The sequence below is a fragment of the Rhinopithecus bieti genome, unplaced genomic scaffold (genome assembly GCF_001698545.2).
Source record: "Rhinopithecus bieti isolate Rb0 unplaced genomic scaffold, ASM169854v2 scaffold_49936, whole genome shotgun sequence".
Classification (NCBI taxonomy): Eukaryota; Metazoa; Chordata; class Mammalia; order Primates; family Cercopithecidae; genus Rhinopithecus; species Rhinopithecus bieti.
Window position 1 is genome coordinate 282,940 of NW_016819733.1, and position 21,010 is coordinate 303,949.

Genomic DNA, 21,010 nt, shown 5'->3' on the forward strand with positions numbered 1-21,010 from the left:
GCCTGAAGAGGAAAATATAAATTCCTGGCTTGTTTTTCAAATCCCTTTATATTCTCCTTTTCAAACTGCTGTAACAGCAAAATTGCCTACTGCACCTGGAGCATGGCATGACAGCCTTCAACCCTTTGCCTTTCTTTTACTTGTTGTAATTCACTCAGCATATCAACATCTTATCCATCTGCTGTGACATATCATATACCACCACTCTCTTCCCCATGAAGTGATCACCTCTACTTTCTCATCCCACGATGGATTATGCTGTCCATTTAAACTATTTTTTGTAACTTAGATTTTACTTAAAAAATTGCCATGTATACATATATCACTATATATATTGTAAGCTACTTGATTGCAGGAGCTCTGACTTGTGTTTTTCTGTACACCCCTTATTGCTAGACCAGCGCCTTGCAAACATTAGGCTTGCCATGAGGAGTTACTAGTTGATTGGTTGGAGAGGCTATCATGGACATACGTGTCAAAGGATATTACTATATATTTCTTTAATTAAAATGTTTTACTTCAGAAAGTATCCAGTCTTTCTTGACGGAAGCATATACATATTAACTTATAAAACAAATATTTGGAAACTGAGGTTTGTGACTGAGAGATTAAAAAGGGTGACACTTCTGAAGAGCAGAATCTGTGATATGAAGATGAAAGGGATTTTATAATTATAATCTGTTTAGGCAATGGCTGGGATATGGTTTGTATCTGGAGGATGGGAATCATAATAATCACTTGTCTTATGGACCTTTAAAAAACATATCCTTACTCTTCCGCTTTTTTGTTGTACTTCTTTCCTTTACTTGCCTTCGCCCTTTTGAGCCTTTTGATTTTCACCACTGATTTCTGATTCTCGCTTTCCTTTAACTTTGCCCTTTCCTTTGTCACCTTTTGTGTTTTATCACCTTTTCTTTTTTACCTGGATCTTTCTCTGCATCTCTCTCCTTTTCTTTATCATTATTTCCTTTATCCTCAAAACTCTCCTTCTTTTCTTGGGCTTCCTGTCCTTTTAGTATACCTGACTCACTCTTCTTTAGTTGGGATTCCGGTGTTTCTGGTACGCTCACTTCAGTGTTCTTTACTTGGGATTCTGGTCCTTTCAGTACACCTGCCTCACTCTTCCTTTCTTGGACCTCCTGTTCCTTTGGCACATCTGCGTCACTGTTCTCTATTTGGCCTTCTTGTCCTTTTGGTACCTTCAACTCACTCTTCTCTACCTGGGCTTCCTGTCCTTTCAGTACAACTGACTCACTCTTCTTTACCTGGGCTTCTTGTCCTTTTGGGACACCCGACTCACTCTTCTTTACTTGGGATTCCTGTCTTCTTGGCACACCCATCTCATTCTTCTCTACCTGGGCTTTCTGTCCTTTCAGTACAACCAACTCACTCTTCTCTACCTGGGCTTCCTGTCCTTTCAGTACAACCAACCCACTCTTAGTTACTTGTCCTTTTGGTACACCTGACTCACTCTTCTTTACTTGGGACTCCTGTCCTCTTGGTACACCTGACACACTCTTCTTTATTTGGGCTCCCTGTCCTTTTGGTACCCTCATCTCACTGATTTTTAGTTGGGTTTCCTGTCTTTTTGGTATTCCAGCGTCACTGTCTATCTTGACCTCCATTCGTATCTTGTCTTTCTCTAAATCAGTGCCTTTTCCTTCTCTTTCTGGCTCCTTTATGTGTATTGATTTCAAGGATTCAACAGAATTTGTAAATATGATGTCATTCTTTAGTGCTTCCTTGTTTTCTTCTTGGCTATTCTGAGACCTTGCAGTGCCTCCAGTTTTTAGAATCTGGATTTTGGAACAAGATTTTTTTGCAAGTTCTTCATCCATGTAACCTGTTAATATAACTGAGCATACAACAAAAGGGCATGATTTAGATAGCAAGTATTTTCTCTTTATTTCTATTTTTTCCCCCTTGATACTGGTTCCTTTTTTGTCTTAAAACTAACAAACTGAAATTTTTCTGAATCTCAAGTTATCAAAATGATGGCTCTCTATACATAAAATAATAAAACTATCGATACAATTCTGGATTCTTTTCTTTTCTTTTTTTTTTTTTTTGAGACGGAGTCTTGCTCCGTTGCCCAGGCGGGAGTGCAGTGGCGCATCTCCGCTCACTGCAAGCTCCTCCTCCCGGGTTCACACCATTCTCCTGCCTCAGCCTCCCGAGTAGCTGGGACTACAGGTGCCCGCCACCACGCCTGGCTAATTTTTTTTTTTTTCTATTTTTAGTAGAGACGGGGTTTCACCATATTTGCCAGGATGGTCTCGATCTCCTGACCTCGTGATCTGCCCACCTCAGCCTCCCAAAGTGCTGGGATTACAGGCGTGAGCCACTGCGCCCAGCCAAATTCTATACTATTTTCAATAATTTGGAAGACTAATAAGAGAAAAGGAAATGTATTGTAAATGAACTGACATTTGTTCAGTGGATTATGGCTAATGAATAATGCTTAGTGGCTAACAGAGGATGTATTCTGAAAAGAAATAGAATTTATTTTAAGGAAAAATTGTGGGAGGAAGCAATAATTATATTTCTCAAGATAGAAAAAGGAAACTCAAATATGCTTTCTATATTGAATAAAAGCATATCTTATTATGCAGTACTAGCTGATAGTTACTAAGTGCTTATTACACACCAAGTACTCACTGTTCTAAGCACTTTATGTATTAAATCATTTGATACTCACAACAACCAGGTAGGGTATTATTAACCTCATTTTACAGATGAAGAAACTGAGGCACAGAATACTTAAAGGAATATGAATAAGGTTATGTAATCAGTAGGTGTTGGGGCTGGGATTTGAACTTGAGTGGTCAGACTCCAGAGTTCAGTTTTGATCATTACCATAGACTGCTTCTTGCAATACTCTGCAAAAATTTCAGGTCCTTTGATCGTGTTCGGGTAAATTAGCTCTGTTATGTCTCAATTCCTGTGTGATTTAACAAACTTGAATTTATTAGCTTCTGCTAGGTATTTTTTATTTGCTTTTTTTTTTTTTTTCAGTAATATGGTTCCTTAAATTAGGTAAAAGAAATATCTGAGCCACCAAGGAGTTGTGTGAGTTCTTGCCATGGAGCAGAGGCATGTCTTGCTTTGAGGAAATCTAATATTTAATATTTAGTATGGTAGAAATAATACTTATTATAAAAGCTGAATCAGAAGATTTGGGCTGGGAGTGGTGGCCCACACCTGTAATCCCAGTACCTTGGAAGGCCGAAGTGGGCGGATCACTTGAGGTCAGGAGTTGGAGACCGGCCAGGCCAACATGGTGAAACCCCATCTCTACTAAAAATACAAAAATTAGCCAGGCATGGTGAGAGGCACACCTGTAACCCCAGCTACTCAGGAGGCTGAGGCAGGAGAATCACTTGAACCCGGAAGGCGCAGATTGCAGTGAGCTGGGATCGCACCACTGCACTTCAGTCTGGGTGACAGAGTGAGACTCAGTCTCAAAAAAAAAAAAAAAAGAAAAGAAGAAGACCTAGGTTTACTATTCCTGCTATCTGGGTTTAATGGGTTTATTAAGGTAAATCAAAGACTCACTATTTTTATATTTAGTTTGATCTGCTCACTTTGTAAGTTTTTAAATATTATAGACAAATGTTAAAGGAACATAGCCTTTGGAGACAGACTGGTTCAAATCCTGCCTCCCACACCTGCCTAGCTGGGTGACCTTTGGCAAACTTTAGTTTCTGTCTGTAAAATGGGGGCAATAGTAGTAGCTACCTCAAAGAGGTGTTATGAGATTAAATAATGTTATCTAAATAAAAGCACTTGGTACAGTGCATGGGACATAATAAGCAGTCAGTAAATATTGGCCATTACTACTTCCCAATGAGACAGTACAGGAAAAAACTCTCTAATTCAGTCAAGACAAGGCATTCTTAGTTTCCAACAAATAATTTACAGGAGTGGTTGATTGTATTACAAGAAAATTTCCTTTTTTGTTTTGAGACGGAGTTTCACTCTTATTGCCCACACTGGAGCGCAATGGCACGATCTTGGCTCACCACAACCTCCGCCTCCCGAGTTCAAGCGATTCTCCTGCCTCAGCCTCCCCAGTAGCTGGGATTACAGGCATGCGCCACCACACCCGGCTAATTTTGTATTTTTAGTAGAGATGGGGTTTCTCCATGTTGGTCAGGCTGGTCTTGAACTCCTGACCTCAGGTGATCCACCTGCCTTGGCCTCCCAAAGTGCTGGGATTACAGGCGTGAGCCACCACCCCTGGCCAATTACAGGAAAATTTTCTTGCTTAAAACTGAATTATGGGACTTTTTCGTTTTTTACATTTAGGGTTTGACGTTTAAAAAATTGGCATACACATAACTTCAGAATTTTATCGATTATAAAAATGAGGCACACCTGTATTAGGTAAGAAACTAATTATAAATCAAAAGGGTTGTTGTAGTTCCGTGTTTTCTTTTATTATTTTCAGCTGTTGACATCTAACTAAAAATAACATTAGGAAAATTGCTGTAATGTTTTCTGAACCTTTTTGTATATTTCCCCCTTTACAGTCCTTCATTAAAATATGGTACTCTGACATTTTATTCTAGACAATCAGTTTTCAATTTCCTAATGAAAATCAGTGGTAATATATTTCAAGCATTGCTAAATTGAGAAAAATAGTTCAGAATATTTTGATCTTCGACAGTGCTACCAGTGGACACTGTTTTGTTTTGTTTAGGGGTATGGTGGTGTGGAATGGTAAGATCATGCTTTTCCATTGAAGCTTCTAACCTTACGAATTTCATGGAATGTAATCCTCACATAAGCTGATTTTTCTTAAGTTTTGAATATTTTTAGTTTTACTCTCTCTTGGGGGTAGTTATTTGCTATTGTGTGTAATACTTCATGACTCATTTTAACCTAAATTTACCTTCTAAATTATATAGCTTTTGTAAACCAAAATTAAGTATTATAGGATTTCCTGAAGCACCCAGTGTTTATTCTAGCTGCACCTTTCCTAATTTCACAGAATTAAAAAAAAAATTGTTCTTTCTCCCACCACACTGAAAAATATCTCTAGTTACTTCAAATAGAATCTTCATACCCTTATTTTAATATATTTGCTGTCATCTTTTAAATCTTGTATTTAATTAACATAGATTAGATTTACAGGATTTATTTTTGAGGAATCCAGCTATCCCATAAAGTGAGGTTCACTTTTATTTCAAGTTTGCATTTCACAAGTAAGCCACAAATCATTATTCCACCACATTCTAAGTTCTTTTCTTCCTTCTCCCAGATTTCAACATAGTTCATACATGTTTTCCTTCTCTTGGACCTCATAATCATCCTACATTTACAGAGTAAATCTTCATAATATAAAGACTTGCAAGCCCTGGCTGCAAGTACATTTATTGCAGGCAGTAGCCCACACTACAAAATTTTAATACAATCAAAAGATTTAATCAAGACTTTGGGGATCATCATAATACATTCAAGGTGATTAAAAAGTAATTATTACAATTTTTAAATTGGATTAATTTTTGTTAAAGCTAAAAGATATCATGAAATAGCTATCACATTAACAATTTTATCTAAATGATACTTAATGTAGAAAATAGAGTGTGGGCTTTATTAGGAAACTAATCTTAGGTTCTTAATCCAGTGGTTGGCAGGGAGAGCACAANCCCCAGTAGCTGGGATTACAGGCATGCGCCACCACACCCGGCTAATTTTGTATTTTAGTAGAGATGGGGTTTCTCCATGTTGGTCAGGCTGGTCTTGAACTCCTGACCTCAGGTGATCCACCTGCCTTGGCCTCCCAAAGTGCTGGGATTACAGGCGTGAGCCACCACCCCTGGCCAATTACAGGAAAATTTTCTTGCTTAAAACTGAATTATGGGACTTTTCGTTTTTTACATTTAGGGTTTGACGTTTAAAAAATTGGCATACACATAACTTCAGAATTTTATCGATTATAAAATGAGGCACACCTGTATTAGGTAAGAAACTAATTATAAATCAAAAGGGTTGTTGTAGTTCCGTGTTTTCTTTTATTATTTTCAGCTGTTGACATCTAACTAAAATAACATTAGGAAAATTGCTGTAATGTTTTCTGAACCTTTTGTATATTTCCCCTTTACAGTCCTTCATTAAAATATGGTACTCTGACATTTTATTCTAGACAATCAGTTTTCAATTTCCTAATGAAAATCAGTGGTAATATATTTCAAGCATTGCTAAATTGAGAAAATAGTTCAGAATATTTTGATCTTCGACAGTGCTACCAGTGGACACTGTTTTGTTTTGTTTAGGGGTATGGTGGTGTGGAATGGTAAGATCATGCTTTTCCATTGAAGCTTCTAACCTTACGAATTTCATGGAATGTAATCCTCACATAAGCTGATTTTCTTAAGTTTTGAATATTTTAGTTTTACTCTCTCTTGGGGTAGTTATTTGCTATTGTGTGTAATACTTCATGACTCATTTTAACCTAAATTTACCTTCTAAATTATATAGCTTTTGTAAACCAAAATTAAGTATTATAGGATTTCCTGAAGCACCCAGTGTTTATTCTAGCTGCACCTTTCCTAATTTCACAGAATTAAAAAAAAAATTGTTCTTTCTCCCACCACACTGAAAATATCTCTAGTTACTTCAAATAGAATCTTCATACCCTTATTTTAATATATTTGCTGTCATCTTTTAAATCTTGTATTTAATTAACATAGATTAGATTTACAGGATTTATTTTGAGGAATCCAGCTATCCCATAAAGTGAGGTTCACTTTTATTTCAAGTTTGCATTTCACAAGTAAGCCACAAATCATTATTCCACCACATTCTAAGTTCTTTTCTTCCTTCTCCCAGATTTCAACATAGTTCATACATGTTTTCCTTCTCTTGGACCTCATAATCATCCTACATTTACAGAGTAAATCTTCATAATATAAAGACTTGCAAGCCCTGGCTGCAAGTACATTTATTGCAGGCAGTAGCCCACACTACAAAATTTTAATACAATCAAAAGATTTAATCAAGACTTTGGGGATCATCATAATACATTCAAGGTGATTAAAAGTAATTATTACAATTTTAAATTGGATTAATTTTGTTAAAGCTAAAAGATATCATGAAATAGCTATCACATTAACAATTTTATCTAAATGATACTTAATGTAGAAAATAGAGTGTGGGCTTTATTAGGAAACTAATCTTAGGTTCTTAATCCAGTGGTTGGCAGGGAGAGCACAATTGGATCTAGACCGTAAAATATCTCTTCAGTATCAGAGGGATGAATCATTATAGTTCTCAGGCTATGAATTACATTTTAAAATATCATATACTTATTAGTTGAATGAGGAGGTGAGAAATAAGAGACTCAGTTTGCTGGGATGATGATGTTTGTTGGTTTAATCTGTCTTAAAACTTTCTTTGAACACTGAATTAAACCTTAACCTCTTTTTTCTAAAAATATGAATTAGGGCCAGATGCAGTGGCTCACACTTGTAATCCCAGCACTTTGAGAGGCTGAAATGGGAGGATCACTTGAGGCCAGGAGTTCGAGGCCAGCCTGGGCAACATAGTGAGACCCCATCTCTATTTTTTAAAAGAAATAGAAAAAAAAAATCAATTGGGAAGAATGTGTTTGAAAGATTATGTCAATAAGAATATATCTTTTACAAATTTTTTTTTTAAAAGATTAAATGGATTTTCTCTGGCAACTGAAAAAATTAATATTCATTAAAATTTATTACCTCTGGGAAGAGACTTGGCCTGTGATCCCTTCTCAGAGCCCTTGTATTAGTCAGGGTTCTTCTGAGTCAAGTTGACATATAACATCAATTGTCAGAGCCCACCTTTTTCCTTTTTTTGTTTTTCCTCTCTCTTTTTTTGGTAAGGAGAAACTCACAAGATTCACAGCTCCTAATTCACTTTTTCTATGGGGTGAGGAGGCATTTTTGTAAGGGATGTTGACACATTATGATTGTCTGAAGCCTACTGTTTCTTGTACCATGAGTCAAAAGAAATTAAATTTCCCTGGGGGCTGCGGCAATGGGGGGCTGGCCTTGCCGCCCTGTACAATCCCAGCCACTTTTGGGGAGGGCCGGAGGGCGGGCGGATCACCTGAGGTCAGCGATTCGAGGACCAGCCTGACCAACATATGTGAAACCCTGATTAAAAATACAAAATTAGCCAGGCATAGTGGCACACGCCTTTAACCCCAACTGCTTGGGAGACTGAGGCAGTGGAATCACTTGAACCCATGAGGCGGAGGTTGCAGTGAGCCAAGATCACGCCATTGCACTCCAGCCTGGGTGACAAAATGAAAATTTTAAAAAAAAAAAAAAAAAAAAAGAAAGAAAGAAATTAATTGCCCCTTTCAACTTCATCGCTCTGCCTTCCTCTCCCTCCAAACCCACTCTCTTTCTAGTGTGAACTGAGAAAGAAGAATGAGGCTTAAACATGATTAAATATAAGGACATATTTTGTGTTCGTGTCAGTGTTTGGAATGTTTGAAATGCTTGAAACGTGTCTCACTAGGTTTAAGTCTTATTTGCTTCTTTTGATCATATATTTACAGAATTAAAAGTTATTATTCTGCTTTGTTTTGTATGGTTTCCTTGCTTGAAGAGCTGAGCCATATATATTAAGTAATCCCAATAGAGAGAAATCTGAATCCAGAAAACAGTTAAAAAAGTCAAACATTGATTTAAATGTGGTCTTCTATTTTTAAAAGGATCCTTTTGTGTACATTTAATTATCCAACTTTTCTGTAGATGTATATTTGTATTTACAAACATTCCGTCAAGTTTCATGACTAATCACAAAAAATGCATTTATGATTCAGTGTAGGAGGCAATGTGTTAGTATGGGAAGGGTGTGTATTTTGGAGATAGGACATCCTGAGTTTAAATCCTGACACCAATGTTTACCAAGTCTTTAACCTTGGGTAAATATCTGAGTTAGTTTCCTAATCTGTAAAATGGGGAATAATAATAGCTACCAGGCAAGGATATGGTAAGAATAAGAGATGCTACTTTTGTAAGTGCCTAGCACAGTGTACAATACATTGTCAATACTCAATACCTACTGTCTTTCAAAGGTAAAGTTATTTAAAAGGCAACAGAAAGTAGATGGGATTTTGTTTTTAACTAGTTTTTTTTCCCCCATTAATATGATTCAGAGGGACTTCACCTATAACTAAAAAAGAGTTCTAAATTCCCAGCAAAGAACTAATGGAATTCAGAAACCAATCTTCCTTTCATTATGTTTTGCTGAGAATTAGGGAGGAGATTCTTTTTCAGAGCCTAGAAGATGGCCAGAGATTGTGGCACCCTTTCATATGAACTTCATCTCTTCTACAGCAATCTCTGAAAAGTAGTTCTTTAAAACTTGGGGCCTGGCACAGTTGCTCACACCTGTAATCCCAGCACTTTGGGAGGCCGAGGCAGGAGGATCACTTGAGCCCAGGAGTTCAAGATCAACCTGGGCAACATAGAGAGATCCTGTCTCAAACAGAAAGGGGGGGAGAAAAACCTTGGAAGTTTCTGGAAGATAGGAACATTCAAATTAGCCTTAGAAGCACAGATCTCTATTTTGGGAGTAGAAACAGACAGGTCACAAAAGAATTATAATAAGCAATGTAAAATATCAGAGTTGAGAAGAGATATGGAACTTACCCACAGGAGTCAGTGCTAAAAACAAAACACAGAAGAAAGATCAGTGGGGATTTTCTAACTCAAGAAGAACCCACCTTCCAATAGTATCCTTCCTAGGTGAATTTAGAAACAGGACTTGAAGGGAGCATAAAACTCTCTGTTTCATCCTCAGGAGTGTTGCTGGCCAATGCTCCACATCCCACTCCACATAGAGGATTGTCTTTAGGATGACATTTAGTTAATATAGGGATTTGAAATCTTGGGTAGGTAATATCAATTCTACTGAAATTTAAACTATTGCATTTCCTTCCTTTCTTTGTTCTTTCATAAGTCTTTCACATGTCTTCTGCAAAACAGTTTTTTGCTCACTGTTTTGGTCAGTTTGAAAAATGTGTATTGTTGGTCAATTACCAAAATCACCTCTCATCCTGAACACATACTCTTTTTGTCAATCTTAGAGGATTTTATTTTTTATTAAAAATTATTTGTTGCCAGATTATAGCACAGAGGAACTAGGCTCTGTTGTGATAGATTAGCTGGGAATATATGCTACCAAAATCTTTGGTAGTAAATAACTAGAATCAAACACAGGGCCATTATACTTTGTTACAAAAGGAAAATAGATAAGAAGAATTAAACTGAAATATGAGGAAATCACTCATTGAAGAAATTTTGACTGCTGTAAGGTAGAAGAATTTGTAATACAAGAACATTTGGGAAAAAGAATGTAAAGGTCCTAGGCACAGAAATAGGTAAGGCAAGGAAATGATCCAAACTTACTGATTTTCCCAGAACTGTCCACTGAAAGAGACAAAGGCAAACACATCAGTAGGTACTGGGCTTTCCTGTCTTCCCAGTCCCTAAGCTTCTGCATTGAGTGGGATCATCTGCGTCATTAACAACTAAATTTCATTTATTTAAATGTGAAGAAACTTCATTTCCCCTCCCCCTTCTCTTTGCCCAGTGTAGTTGACAAAGACCTTGTGATAAGCTACTTTAAATCACCTTTACTTATCATTGACCATTAGCAATTTTGTCTAGAATGTCAAGATTACAATTTATAAAATATAGGACATATAATGGTCTTGCTTAGAAGTTGTATGCTAACATTATTTTTTGACATTGTTTGATACGAGTTTTTTTTTTTTAATATATTTTTTTGAGACAGGGTCTCAGTCTTCCAGGCTGCAGTGCAGTGGCACGAACATGGCTCACTGCAGCTTCCACTTCCGGGGCTCAAGCGATCCTCCAGTTTCAGCCTCCTGAGTAGCTGGGACTAGAGGTGCATGCTACCACACCCAGCTAATTTTTTAATATTTTTTTTGTAGAGACAGAGTTTCACCATGTTGCCCAGGCTGGTCTGGAACCCCGCACTCAAGTGATCCACCTCCTTGGCTTCCCGAAGTACTGGGATTATAGGTGTAAGCCACCATGCCTGGCCTGGTGTGAAATATTTAAGGTAAAGTTGTTACCAAGTACTGAAATATAGGTATATCTTTTTTGTTGATGTTACTTGATAAAGCACAAAATAGGCTGGCACAGTGGCTCATGCCTGCAATCCCAGCACTTTGGAAGGCTGTGAGGCAAGCAGACGGCTTGAGCCTAGGAGTTCAAGACCAGCCTGGGCAACATAGTGAGACCCCCATCTCTGCAAAAAAATAGAAAATAATTAGCTGGGTGTGGTGGCATGTGCCTGTAGTCCCAGCTGCTCAGAAAGCTGAGGTGGGAGGATTGCTTTGGAAGTCAAGGCTGCAGTGGGCCATGATCACACCAGGGCACTCTAGCCTGGGTGAGTGAAGCTCTGTCTTTAAAAAAAAAAAGCACAAAATTATAAGAAAGCATGAAATTGTAAGAAGCATAATACCAGGATTGTTTACCAGAGATAAATATGTGGAGTTAGGGTATTTAAACCATAGAGTGGGAGTTGGTGAAATACAGCCCATGGAATAAATCTAGTATGTTGGCTATTTTTGCATGTCCTGTGAGGTAAGAATGGATTTTACATATTTAAATAGTTGAAATAATAATAACAATAGTAATAATAATATTCTGTGGCACATGTATGACATTCAAATTTCAATGTCTAAAAGAGTATTTTATTGGGACATATCCATGCTCATTCTTTTATATATTGTCTATGACTGTTTTTGTGCTACAACAGCAGAGTTGAGTAGTTGTGACAGAGACTTTATGGCTTATAAAATTTAAAATATTTGGCTGGGCATGGTGGCTTATGCCTGTAATCCCAGCACTTTAGGAGGCTAAGGCAGGAGGATTGTTTGAGGCCAGGACTTTGAGACCAGCCTAGGCAACACAGCAAGACTCAGTTTCTACAAAAAAAAAAAAAAAGTTAGCCAAGCATGGTGGCACACATCTGTAGTCCCAGCTACTCAGGAGGCTGAGGCAGGAGAATTGCTTGAATCCAGGAGAGGAGGTTGTAGTGAGCTATGATCACACCACTGCACTCCAGGGTAGGTGACAGAGCAAGACCCTGTCTCAAAACAAAACAAAACCAAAAACAACAAACAAACCAAAAAACCACAAAAACTCAACAAACAAAACAAACACAAAACATTAAAAATATTTATAGAAAAGATTTGCTCACCCTAGCCCTACAAGAAACTAATGCATTAAAAATACATTAGAAACTTACTAGTGTGAACTTGAGGTATTCTTGAAAATCAAAACAAGAAAATAGGTTAATGGTAGCATTTTTGAACAGAAATACAGTTCTTTCCCACTCCCAATTCCCTAGTTCTTTTTTCTAGAGTACCATAACGACTTCTAGCAGAATACAATGAAATATGATGAGACAGCAGATCCCTTAGTGTGTTATAAGAACCTGACACTTTTTACCACCTTTATGACTCTCACTGTGGTCCAACTTACTGTTGTCTCTCTAATTGAGCTCTCTGCTTTCACCCTTGCCTCCCAGTCAATTTCTAGTAGAGCAGTTAGCGGGACCCTTTTAAAGTGTCAGCAAGACTCCGGCTTAAGATCCACCAATGGCTCCCCATCTTGATTTAACAGAAGTCAAAATCACAACACTGACTTTCAAAGGTAGACCTGGAAGATCTGTCCCTCTAAATCTCTCTTATAGCTTCTTTTATGTCACTTTTCATTCTGTTCCAGCTATATGGTACTTGCTTGCTTGCTTTTCCTCAAATAGTCTGGAAAATGTTCCTACCCTAGGGTGGTTTACTTGTTGTCTTCTCTGATTGAAATAGTCCCCCCTCAAATATTGCCTAGCTAATTCTCTCACCTATTTCATGTTCCATCTAGTAGTTCTAGCAATTGCTGAGAATGAGGCATTAAACTTTCCAACTGTAGTTGTGGGGTTTTCTGTTTCTCTTCAGTTCTAGTAGGTATTTTTTTTTTTTCCAGTGTGTTTTGAAGCACTGTTGTTTGGTATGTACATATGTAGGATTTCTATGTCTTCTTGATACATTGATATTTTTATCATGATATAATGTCCCTCTTTCATCCCTGGTAAATTTCTTTGCATTCAGGTCCACTTTACCTGATATTAATGTAGCCATTTCTGCCTTTTTTTTTGAAAAAATTAATGTTTCATGGCATATATTTTTCATTTTTTTAAACTTTTATTGTTAAATTTGAAGTGACTTTCTTGTAGATAGGATATAGTTAGGTCACTTTTAATGTACTTTGGTAATCTTTTAAAAAATTGGTGTATTTAGACCTACACAAAATAAATTCATGTGATTTGCCTGATTGTTATGACAGGCAAGTCCCAATTCTTTCAAGGAGGGGAAGTCAGAAAAGGCTTAATCTCTGCAGCAGTAGTGGTCCAAGTTTAGATGTAATAAACTTTATGGAGGAAAAGATGAAGATCAATCTTTCCTTTTTATCTTGAATTCTATTTTAGTGTTTTCTTTGTTTGCATTTTGCAGTCTGTCCCTTCTTCGATTCCCATTTGCTACATCTTCTCATTTTTATTATTTCTACCTTTTATCTTTTGGAGTTTTGTTTTGTGACCCTGTGACTTCAGATTGTGATATAAATTTCTTAGTGTATTTTTTCCGTGGTCTTCCCAGCATATTTTGCCAGCATTATTTCTTCTTGCTTCTTTTTTGCAACTTAACTCTCTAACCAGAAGAACAACTTGTTTTTGGTCCTTTCTATGTGGTTTCTTGTTTCTGTGGGCCTTTTATTTATTTAAAAGACAGAAAGACAGAAAGAAAGGAAGAAGAAAGAACAAGTGAACGAACAAAAGACAGAAAGAAAGACCCAAACTAAACCAAAATAGAAACCAAAAACAAAAACCTGTCAGTACAAATAAAGGAATCGAGATGCTACCAAAGACCAGAGGAAACTGAGAAAGACAGTAGGAGCTTACTGGTTGCTATTGGACGATTTGCTAAAAATAAAATAAATTACTTAAAAAAAAATTATGTACTGAGTTCCTGTTGAAAATCCACTTGTAACACCAGAAAATAGACCTTTGGGAAACATTAAATCTTCTAGGAATATGCTATCTCTTATTAAGTCAATGTTAACTCCACTTTAATAACTTAAATATCCAGGCCATTTTGAATGGCCCGTATGATGGCTTATATGAGTGAAGGCCACTTTTTCCTAATGAAATAAAATATTTTTTTAAACATTCTTAATCTAGGTCACATTCTTTCAGGAGACTGGTTAATAGTTAAAGGTTACTAATTTACGTTATCTCTTCATTGTCTTTTTTTTCTCTTCCTTTCAAATTTCTACCATTATACCAGCTCTCACTGTATTTTTTTTTTTACAGTACAGAAAGTTTATTTGTAATTATGTTTTAAAATGTTTGTAATGATAATTTTTCTATATTTTTTCTTTCTGATAATCTCAAATTTAATCAGAATTTTAAAGCTGGCTTGGGAAATAACATATGTTAGAAGAAACCCTTCAGATATTTTAGGATACTGAAGAGCAGTAGAATTAAGAGAAAAGGAATTTATATGTTAGGCTTGTATCTTGCTATGACTGTATGTTTATGTCCCCCTCAAATCTGTATGTTGAAGCCCTAATCTCTAATGTGATGGCATTTGAAGTGGCGCCTTTGGGAGGTAATTAGGTTATGAAGGTAGTGTCCTCATGATTGGGAGTAGTGCCCTTATAAGAAGAGACACGAGAGAGGTTGTTTCTGACATGTGAGGACACAACAAGGCAACTGTCTGTAGGCCACGAAAACCTCCCTCACCAGGAACAAAATCAGCTAGCACTTTGATCTTAGAATTCCCAGCCTCTAGACAGTGAGAAATAAATGTTTGTTGTTTAACAGTTTATTGTATTCTGTTATAGCAGCCCGAACGGACTAAGACACACCCTTTGCTAAAATACCAACAAAAAATAATGTGATTTTCTTTGGACATGGAGACAAAGGTTCTTACTAGCACATTTCCCAGAGGTATTAGAATAGGGCAGAGCAAGGATGTTATAATGACAAACAAGAAATCCTAAGAGCTTACATTTTCCGATCCTCTTTTATAGTCCTACATCTTTCATGGTGAATATCTTTAGAGTGCGAAAAATGTAGTTGAGTTTAGCACCTTTTCTTTTCTTTTCAGTTTTATGAGAATTTAAAACTCTTCAAGAGTTAGTAATACTTATTTTAAGTTTTGCTTCTTTTACTTTTTTTCCTATTTCAGTCTGTAGTCTCAAAATATCTGTTCTATTCTTCACGGTTCATTATATTCTTCTCCTAGATTTCCATTACTAAGTTTACTTATTCCTTGCCTTACTGTGGCAGGGCAGGTCTCACTAACACAGGCCTCCGTAACAACAGTTTCAGCACTGACTGAGGGGTTAAGTTAAATATTAAAAGCTGATAGAGCCAGGTTGGAATGTAACAAGCCCACCAAGAATTTGCCTAGGCCTTTCCTGGGCCTTGAAGCATGACAAGATTACGAAGGAATTCTTAACAGGAGCCGTTTAGGATTATAACCAGTTTATTGGGGGGTCTGAAGAAAATCCCCAGGCCTCCACAGACAAGTTTATTGGGGTCTGAAGGAACTCCATAAACCTCCATGATTTAGCAGGAGACAAGATAAGGGTAATCACCCCAGCACCTGGACCCATTTAGATTAAGTAAATTTACTGAAGCTCCAGAGGAAGGTCTTCAGGACTCACTTCTTAGTCATAGATTAGAAGAAGTTAATCACTTATGTCTTTAGACGAATGCACACTTACACGTAGACATAGAGCTTAGAAGGTATATCGGCTCTGGAAAACTTTGTAATTTTGAGTTGGTCTGGCAAAAATTTCTAGGCCTTCTCTCTGTACCCAGTTACATAAATAAAAACTGTCTTCTTTCCTAGTTCATCTGCATCTCGTTATTGGACCATGAAGAAAAGCAGCCCGATTCTCCTACCTCAGCCTCCCAAGTAGCTGGGATTACAGGTGTGTGCCATCCAGCTAATTTTTGTATTTTTAGTAGCAATGGGATTTTGCCATGTTGGCCAGGCTGGTCTCAAATTCCTGACCTCAGGTGATCTGCCTGCCTCGGCCTCCCAAAGTGCTGGGATTACAGGCATGAGCTACGGCGCCTGGCCAGGTCATATGTTTTTTTAAAGATCTGTATTGTCAATAAAAACTGGAGGCAAATTGGAACTGAGAAACATTTTTTTTCTTTTTTAAGTTGCAGTGCTTGCAAGCAAGTCCTGTCTTCAGAAGAACTGGCTCACTTAATCAGAGACATAGCAGGAGTTTAAGGGGCATAATCTATAAAGTTATTTAGTTTGCTGATTATTCTCATTGGTGGAAAAATAATTCTCCATCACGATTATATATTGGCAAGGGTCACAACACATTTTTATGACAGTGAAACAGCAAAATAACTAACATGAACTCTTTTTTTGTTTAAGGGACCTTTACCCATTCCTGCATGTACGCTGGGACAATTTTAGAGCCCTGAGATAAAATGCAGAAACAGCAATCATGTAATTTTTGAAACTAACTGTGCGACTAAGGGGGAATTATGTAAACACTAATTACATTTTGTTAAAGATTTATGGGAGCATTGTGACCTGACTAAGGACAGAGACATTTCCAACCTCCTCTGACTCTTGCTGGCACCCAGATCTCTGTGTTCCTCAGTCATCTCTTGATTCTAACTCCTGCGCATAGTTTCCCCATATCCCGCCTCCCATAGAAACCCTCCAGCCAGGCTGAAAGACATTAGATGGATGGTACTTTAGAATGCTGGTTCTCCATCTTCTCCGTTTGCTGACTTTCCAATTCAATCTGCTTTTCATCCCAACAACCCTTGTCTCTCATGTCTGGCTTTTTAGCCGCAAGCAGTCAAACCTGGGTTTGGTTACTTAGATTTATATGTATCAATAGTGTAAAAATCAGCACTAAAATTGTTTCCATTAGGAAGCCAGCAATGTAAAGCATATGAACTTAAGCCTTTATTTTAGGTTCCAGTGCTAAATGGAACTATTATTCAATTTAAGAACATATAAGGCTTGTTGTCTGTCCCTCCCTCCCTCCCTCCTTCTCTCTCTGCCTTCCTTCTGGTTTTCTTTCCTTTTTTTTCCACCTGCTGCCATTCTCAGTTTATCTCATGATACAAGGTTTTTCTGACTGCCATGAGTAGTGTCAAATGCTCAGGCAAAATGGATGATTTGGCTAGGCTAACAAAGTGTTCATTTTGTAGTATTTGCATTTTTTTAGTGCATTTTCTTATGATTTTGAGGAAATTTTGCTGTCTCCCTACATTTCTATTTTGTTCCTTGTATTGTTATTGCTTTTCCTTTTCTTTAATTTTGTTTCAAAAAATCAAAATTGTTTTGTTGATTATTTTAAAATACTTTTAATTTCATTAGTTTTGCCTAATAAAAGTAGGACATTTTATTATTGTTTCCTACTTTTGAGATTTTCCTTTTTTAAATCATCTTGAGCTCATGTTTAGTTCATCTATCTTTATTAATGAATACTTTCTATTAAAACCATTTACTCTAATAATTTCTCTCTAAATGATATTTTGGCTATATCCTAAGTGCTTTAAGTAATGATTTTATACTCACTTATTTCTATATATTTGGTAATTTCTCTCACAATTTTGTTTGTAACCTGTGGATTACTTGGATGTATGCTTTTTTTTTTTTTTTTTTTTTTTGACGGAGTCCTTTCTCTGTCACCCGGGCTGGAGCGCAGTGGCCGGATCTCAGCTCACTGCAAGCTCCGCCTCCCGGGTTCACGCCATTCTCCTGCCTCAGCCTCCGGAGTAGCTGGGACTACAGGCGCCCGCCACCTTGCCCGGCTAGTTTTTTGTATTTTTAGTAGAGACGGGGTTTCACCGGGTTAGCCAGGATGGTCTCGATCTCCTGACCTCGTGATGCGTCTCGGCCTCCCAAAGTGCTGGGATTACAGGCTTGAGCCACCGCGCCCGGCCAGCTTTTTTGTTTCTAAATACGTATATGTTAATATTTTTTGTTATTTATGTCTCTTTTGTTGCCTTGCGCTCAGAAAATGTGATTTCTGTTATGTTGAAGTGTACTTTGAAATTAGTTGAGGCTTGCTCTAGTTGAAGGAATTGGTGGTCAAGTTAATAACTTTTCCATCTATGCTTGCTTGGTGGAATGTTCAGTGTACATTACTAGATAAAGCTTTCTAAAATATGTCAAAGCCTCTCTAGCCTTACTAATTTTTGTCTGTTTTATTTATTTATTTTATGAGAAATATTATTGAAATATCTTTATTTAGTTACAGATATCTTTGTTATTTTGTCAGTTTTGTTTTATGTATTTAAAAGCTATGCTATAAGCTCACAGCTTTCACTTATATTTTATCTGATATTTGCACAATTATATCAAGTTTTGTTTTGTTGTTAATTGCCTTTTTTTTTTTGAGACAGAATTTCACTCTTGTCACTCAGGCTGGAGTGCAATGGTGCAATCTCGGCTCACCGCAACCTCTGCCTCCTAGGTTCAAGTGACTCTCCGGCTTCAGCCTCCCAAGTAGCTGGGATGACAGACATGTACCACCACGCCTGGCTAATTTTGTATTTTTAGTAGAGAGGGGTTTCACCATGTTGGCCAGGCTGGTCTTGAACTTCTGACCTCAAGTGATCTACCTGCATTGGTCTCCCAAAGTGCTGGAATTACAGGTGTGAGCCACTGCACCCAGCCAATTGCCTGGTATGTTTTAAAATTTCTTCATTAAATTTTTCTGTGTGTCACTTTATTTTAGGTATATTTCTTAATAGAGTTTAGCTATTTTTCTTATTTTTTGTTTACAGGAAAATAAAAAAATTAAAAAAGTTTAACTCTTTTAATTACATCTGAGAGTTTCTAGCTTTTAATCTGTGAGTTTAATCTACTATTGCATAATATTGTGTTAGCGACATATTTAGACTTTTTTGACCCTCATTTTAAAAAAATTTGCTTTTATTTGCTTTCTCTTTTCTTTTTTCTTGCTTTCTTGTGGATTAGTGTTTTCTTATTTTTATTTTCCCTATGGGTTCAGAAGGTATATGTCACATTTCTATTATATTAATAGTTGTCTTTTATTTTTGCCCTAAATATTCAAATGTATATATTTAATAAGATGAAAAGTTAATCAGTACATCTGACCTTTTGTCAAATAATCTTAGTTCATAATCACTAGCCTTGTCTCTAAGGGTTTTTTTCCTAATGCTTTAGGTCTACTCATTTTAAAGCACACTAATATATTTCTCCTTCACGCTCTCCTTCCCCTTCTTTTCTTCCTGCATTTTTTTTTTTTTTTTTCAGACAGGGTCTTGCTCCTAGAATGGAGTGCAGTGGCACGATCACGGCTCACTGCTGCTTTGACCTCCCAGGCTCGAGCAATCTTCCCACCTCCGCCTACTGAGTAGCTGGGACTACAGGCATGCACCACCACACTCAGCTGATGTTTGTATTTTTTGTAGAGACAGGATTTTGCCATGGTGCCCAGCTTGGTCTCCAACTCCTGTGCTCAAGCAATCCCCTTGCCTTGGCCTCCCAAAGTGCAGGGCTTGTAGGCGTGAGCCACTGTGCTCAGCCTCTTTCTGCTTCTTTTCCTTCTCCTTCTCTTCCTTCTCTTTTTCTTCTTTATAGTCAACATTTTAGATTTACCATCATGTTTTGTTGATTTGTTTTCTTACATATGTTTCTTGGTTCTAACTTCTTTTTGAGTTTTTACTCAAAAGTAAACTCCCTGAAGTATGTCCCTTTGATAATTCTTTCATTGGGGACCTGTGTTTAATGAGTTTCTATGCTCTTGAATATATGAAAATGACTTCATTTCATTCTCACTCATAAATGATAATTTGGCTGATTGTTATCATATGGGTTTATAGTAATTTTCCTTCAGTCTTCTGATGATATTGTTCTGTTGTATTATTTTAAAAAATTTTTTATTTTTAATTTTTATGAGTACATAGTAGGTGCAAATAGGTACATGAAATATTTTGGTATACTCATACAATGTGTAATAATTTGTAGTAATCACATCAGGGTTAATTGAATATCGCCTTAAGCATTTATCATTTCTTTGTGTTACAAACATTGCAATTATATTCTTTTAGTTGTTTTAAAATGTACAATAAATTTCTTTTGACTATAGTCACCCTGTTGTGCTATCAAATATTAGATCTTATCCATTCTATCTAACTATTTTTGTACCTATTAACCATTCTCAATTTTCCTGTCTCCTGACTACCCTCCCCAGGCTCCGGTAACCATCATTCTACTCTCTATCTCCATGAGTTCAATGTTTTAATTTTTAGTTCTCACAGATGAGTATGGACATGTGAAGTTTGTCTTTCTGTGCCTGGCTTATTTCACTTAACATAATGACCTTCATTTCCATCCAGGTTGTTGCAAATGATAGGATCTCATTCTTGTTTGGATCTCATTCTTGTTCTGTTGTATTCTGGCACATATTATTACTAATGAGATGTCTAGTGTTAACATGATTTTTTGCAGGTGATCTGCTTCTCTGGTTGTCTTTATGATTTGCTTTTTAATGTCTGTTTGTCAGTTTACTACATTGAGTTTTGGTACATGTAAGTGTGTGTGTGTGTGTGTGTGTATATCTGTCTGTGTGTTTTAAAGTTATCTAATTTCAGCTTTCAGTGGACCATTTTGATCTGAGGACTTATGTCTCTTTTCTTCTGGAATATTATTAATTATTATGTTTAAAAATATTACCTGACATTTATTCTTTTAATTCTCTCTTATCAAATTCCTATTATACTTGACCTTATTCTATTTACACCTCTTCTTTTTCATATTTTAATATCTTCTGTGTACTATTTTGAACTGAGATTTTCAATATCTTCCATGTATTATTTTGAACTGAGATTTCTTTAGTTCTGTTTTCCAGTTTACTTTTTAAAACTGTGATTAATAATATTTAAATATTATTTACATATAGTT

The 21,010-nt window shown here is 36.7% G+C and overlaps 1 protein-coding gene across 1 annotated transcript in view; it reads right to left on the bottom strand.

Moving 5' to 3' along the window:
• Window positions 1–265: 265 nt before the first annotated feature.
• TSBP1 (testis expressed basic protein 1) overlaps window positions 266–21,010 on the bottom strand; it is an 83,357-nt gene continuing 62,612 nt past the window's right edge. Inside the window, 6 exon segments of the mRNA XM_017859153.1 lie at window positions 266–823; window positions 825–902; window positions 904–1,855; window positions 9,648–9,662; window positions 10,407–10,427; window positions 12,280–12,299. Coding sequence (XP_017714642.1) covers window positions 769–823; window positions 825–902; window positions 904–1,855; window positions 9,648–9,662; window positions 10,407–10,427; window positions 12,280–12,299 — 1,141 coding nt within the window. The 3' untranslated portion in view covers window positions 266–768.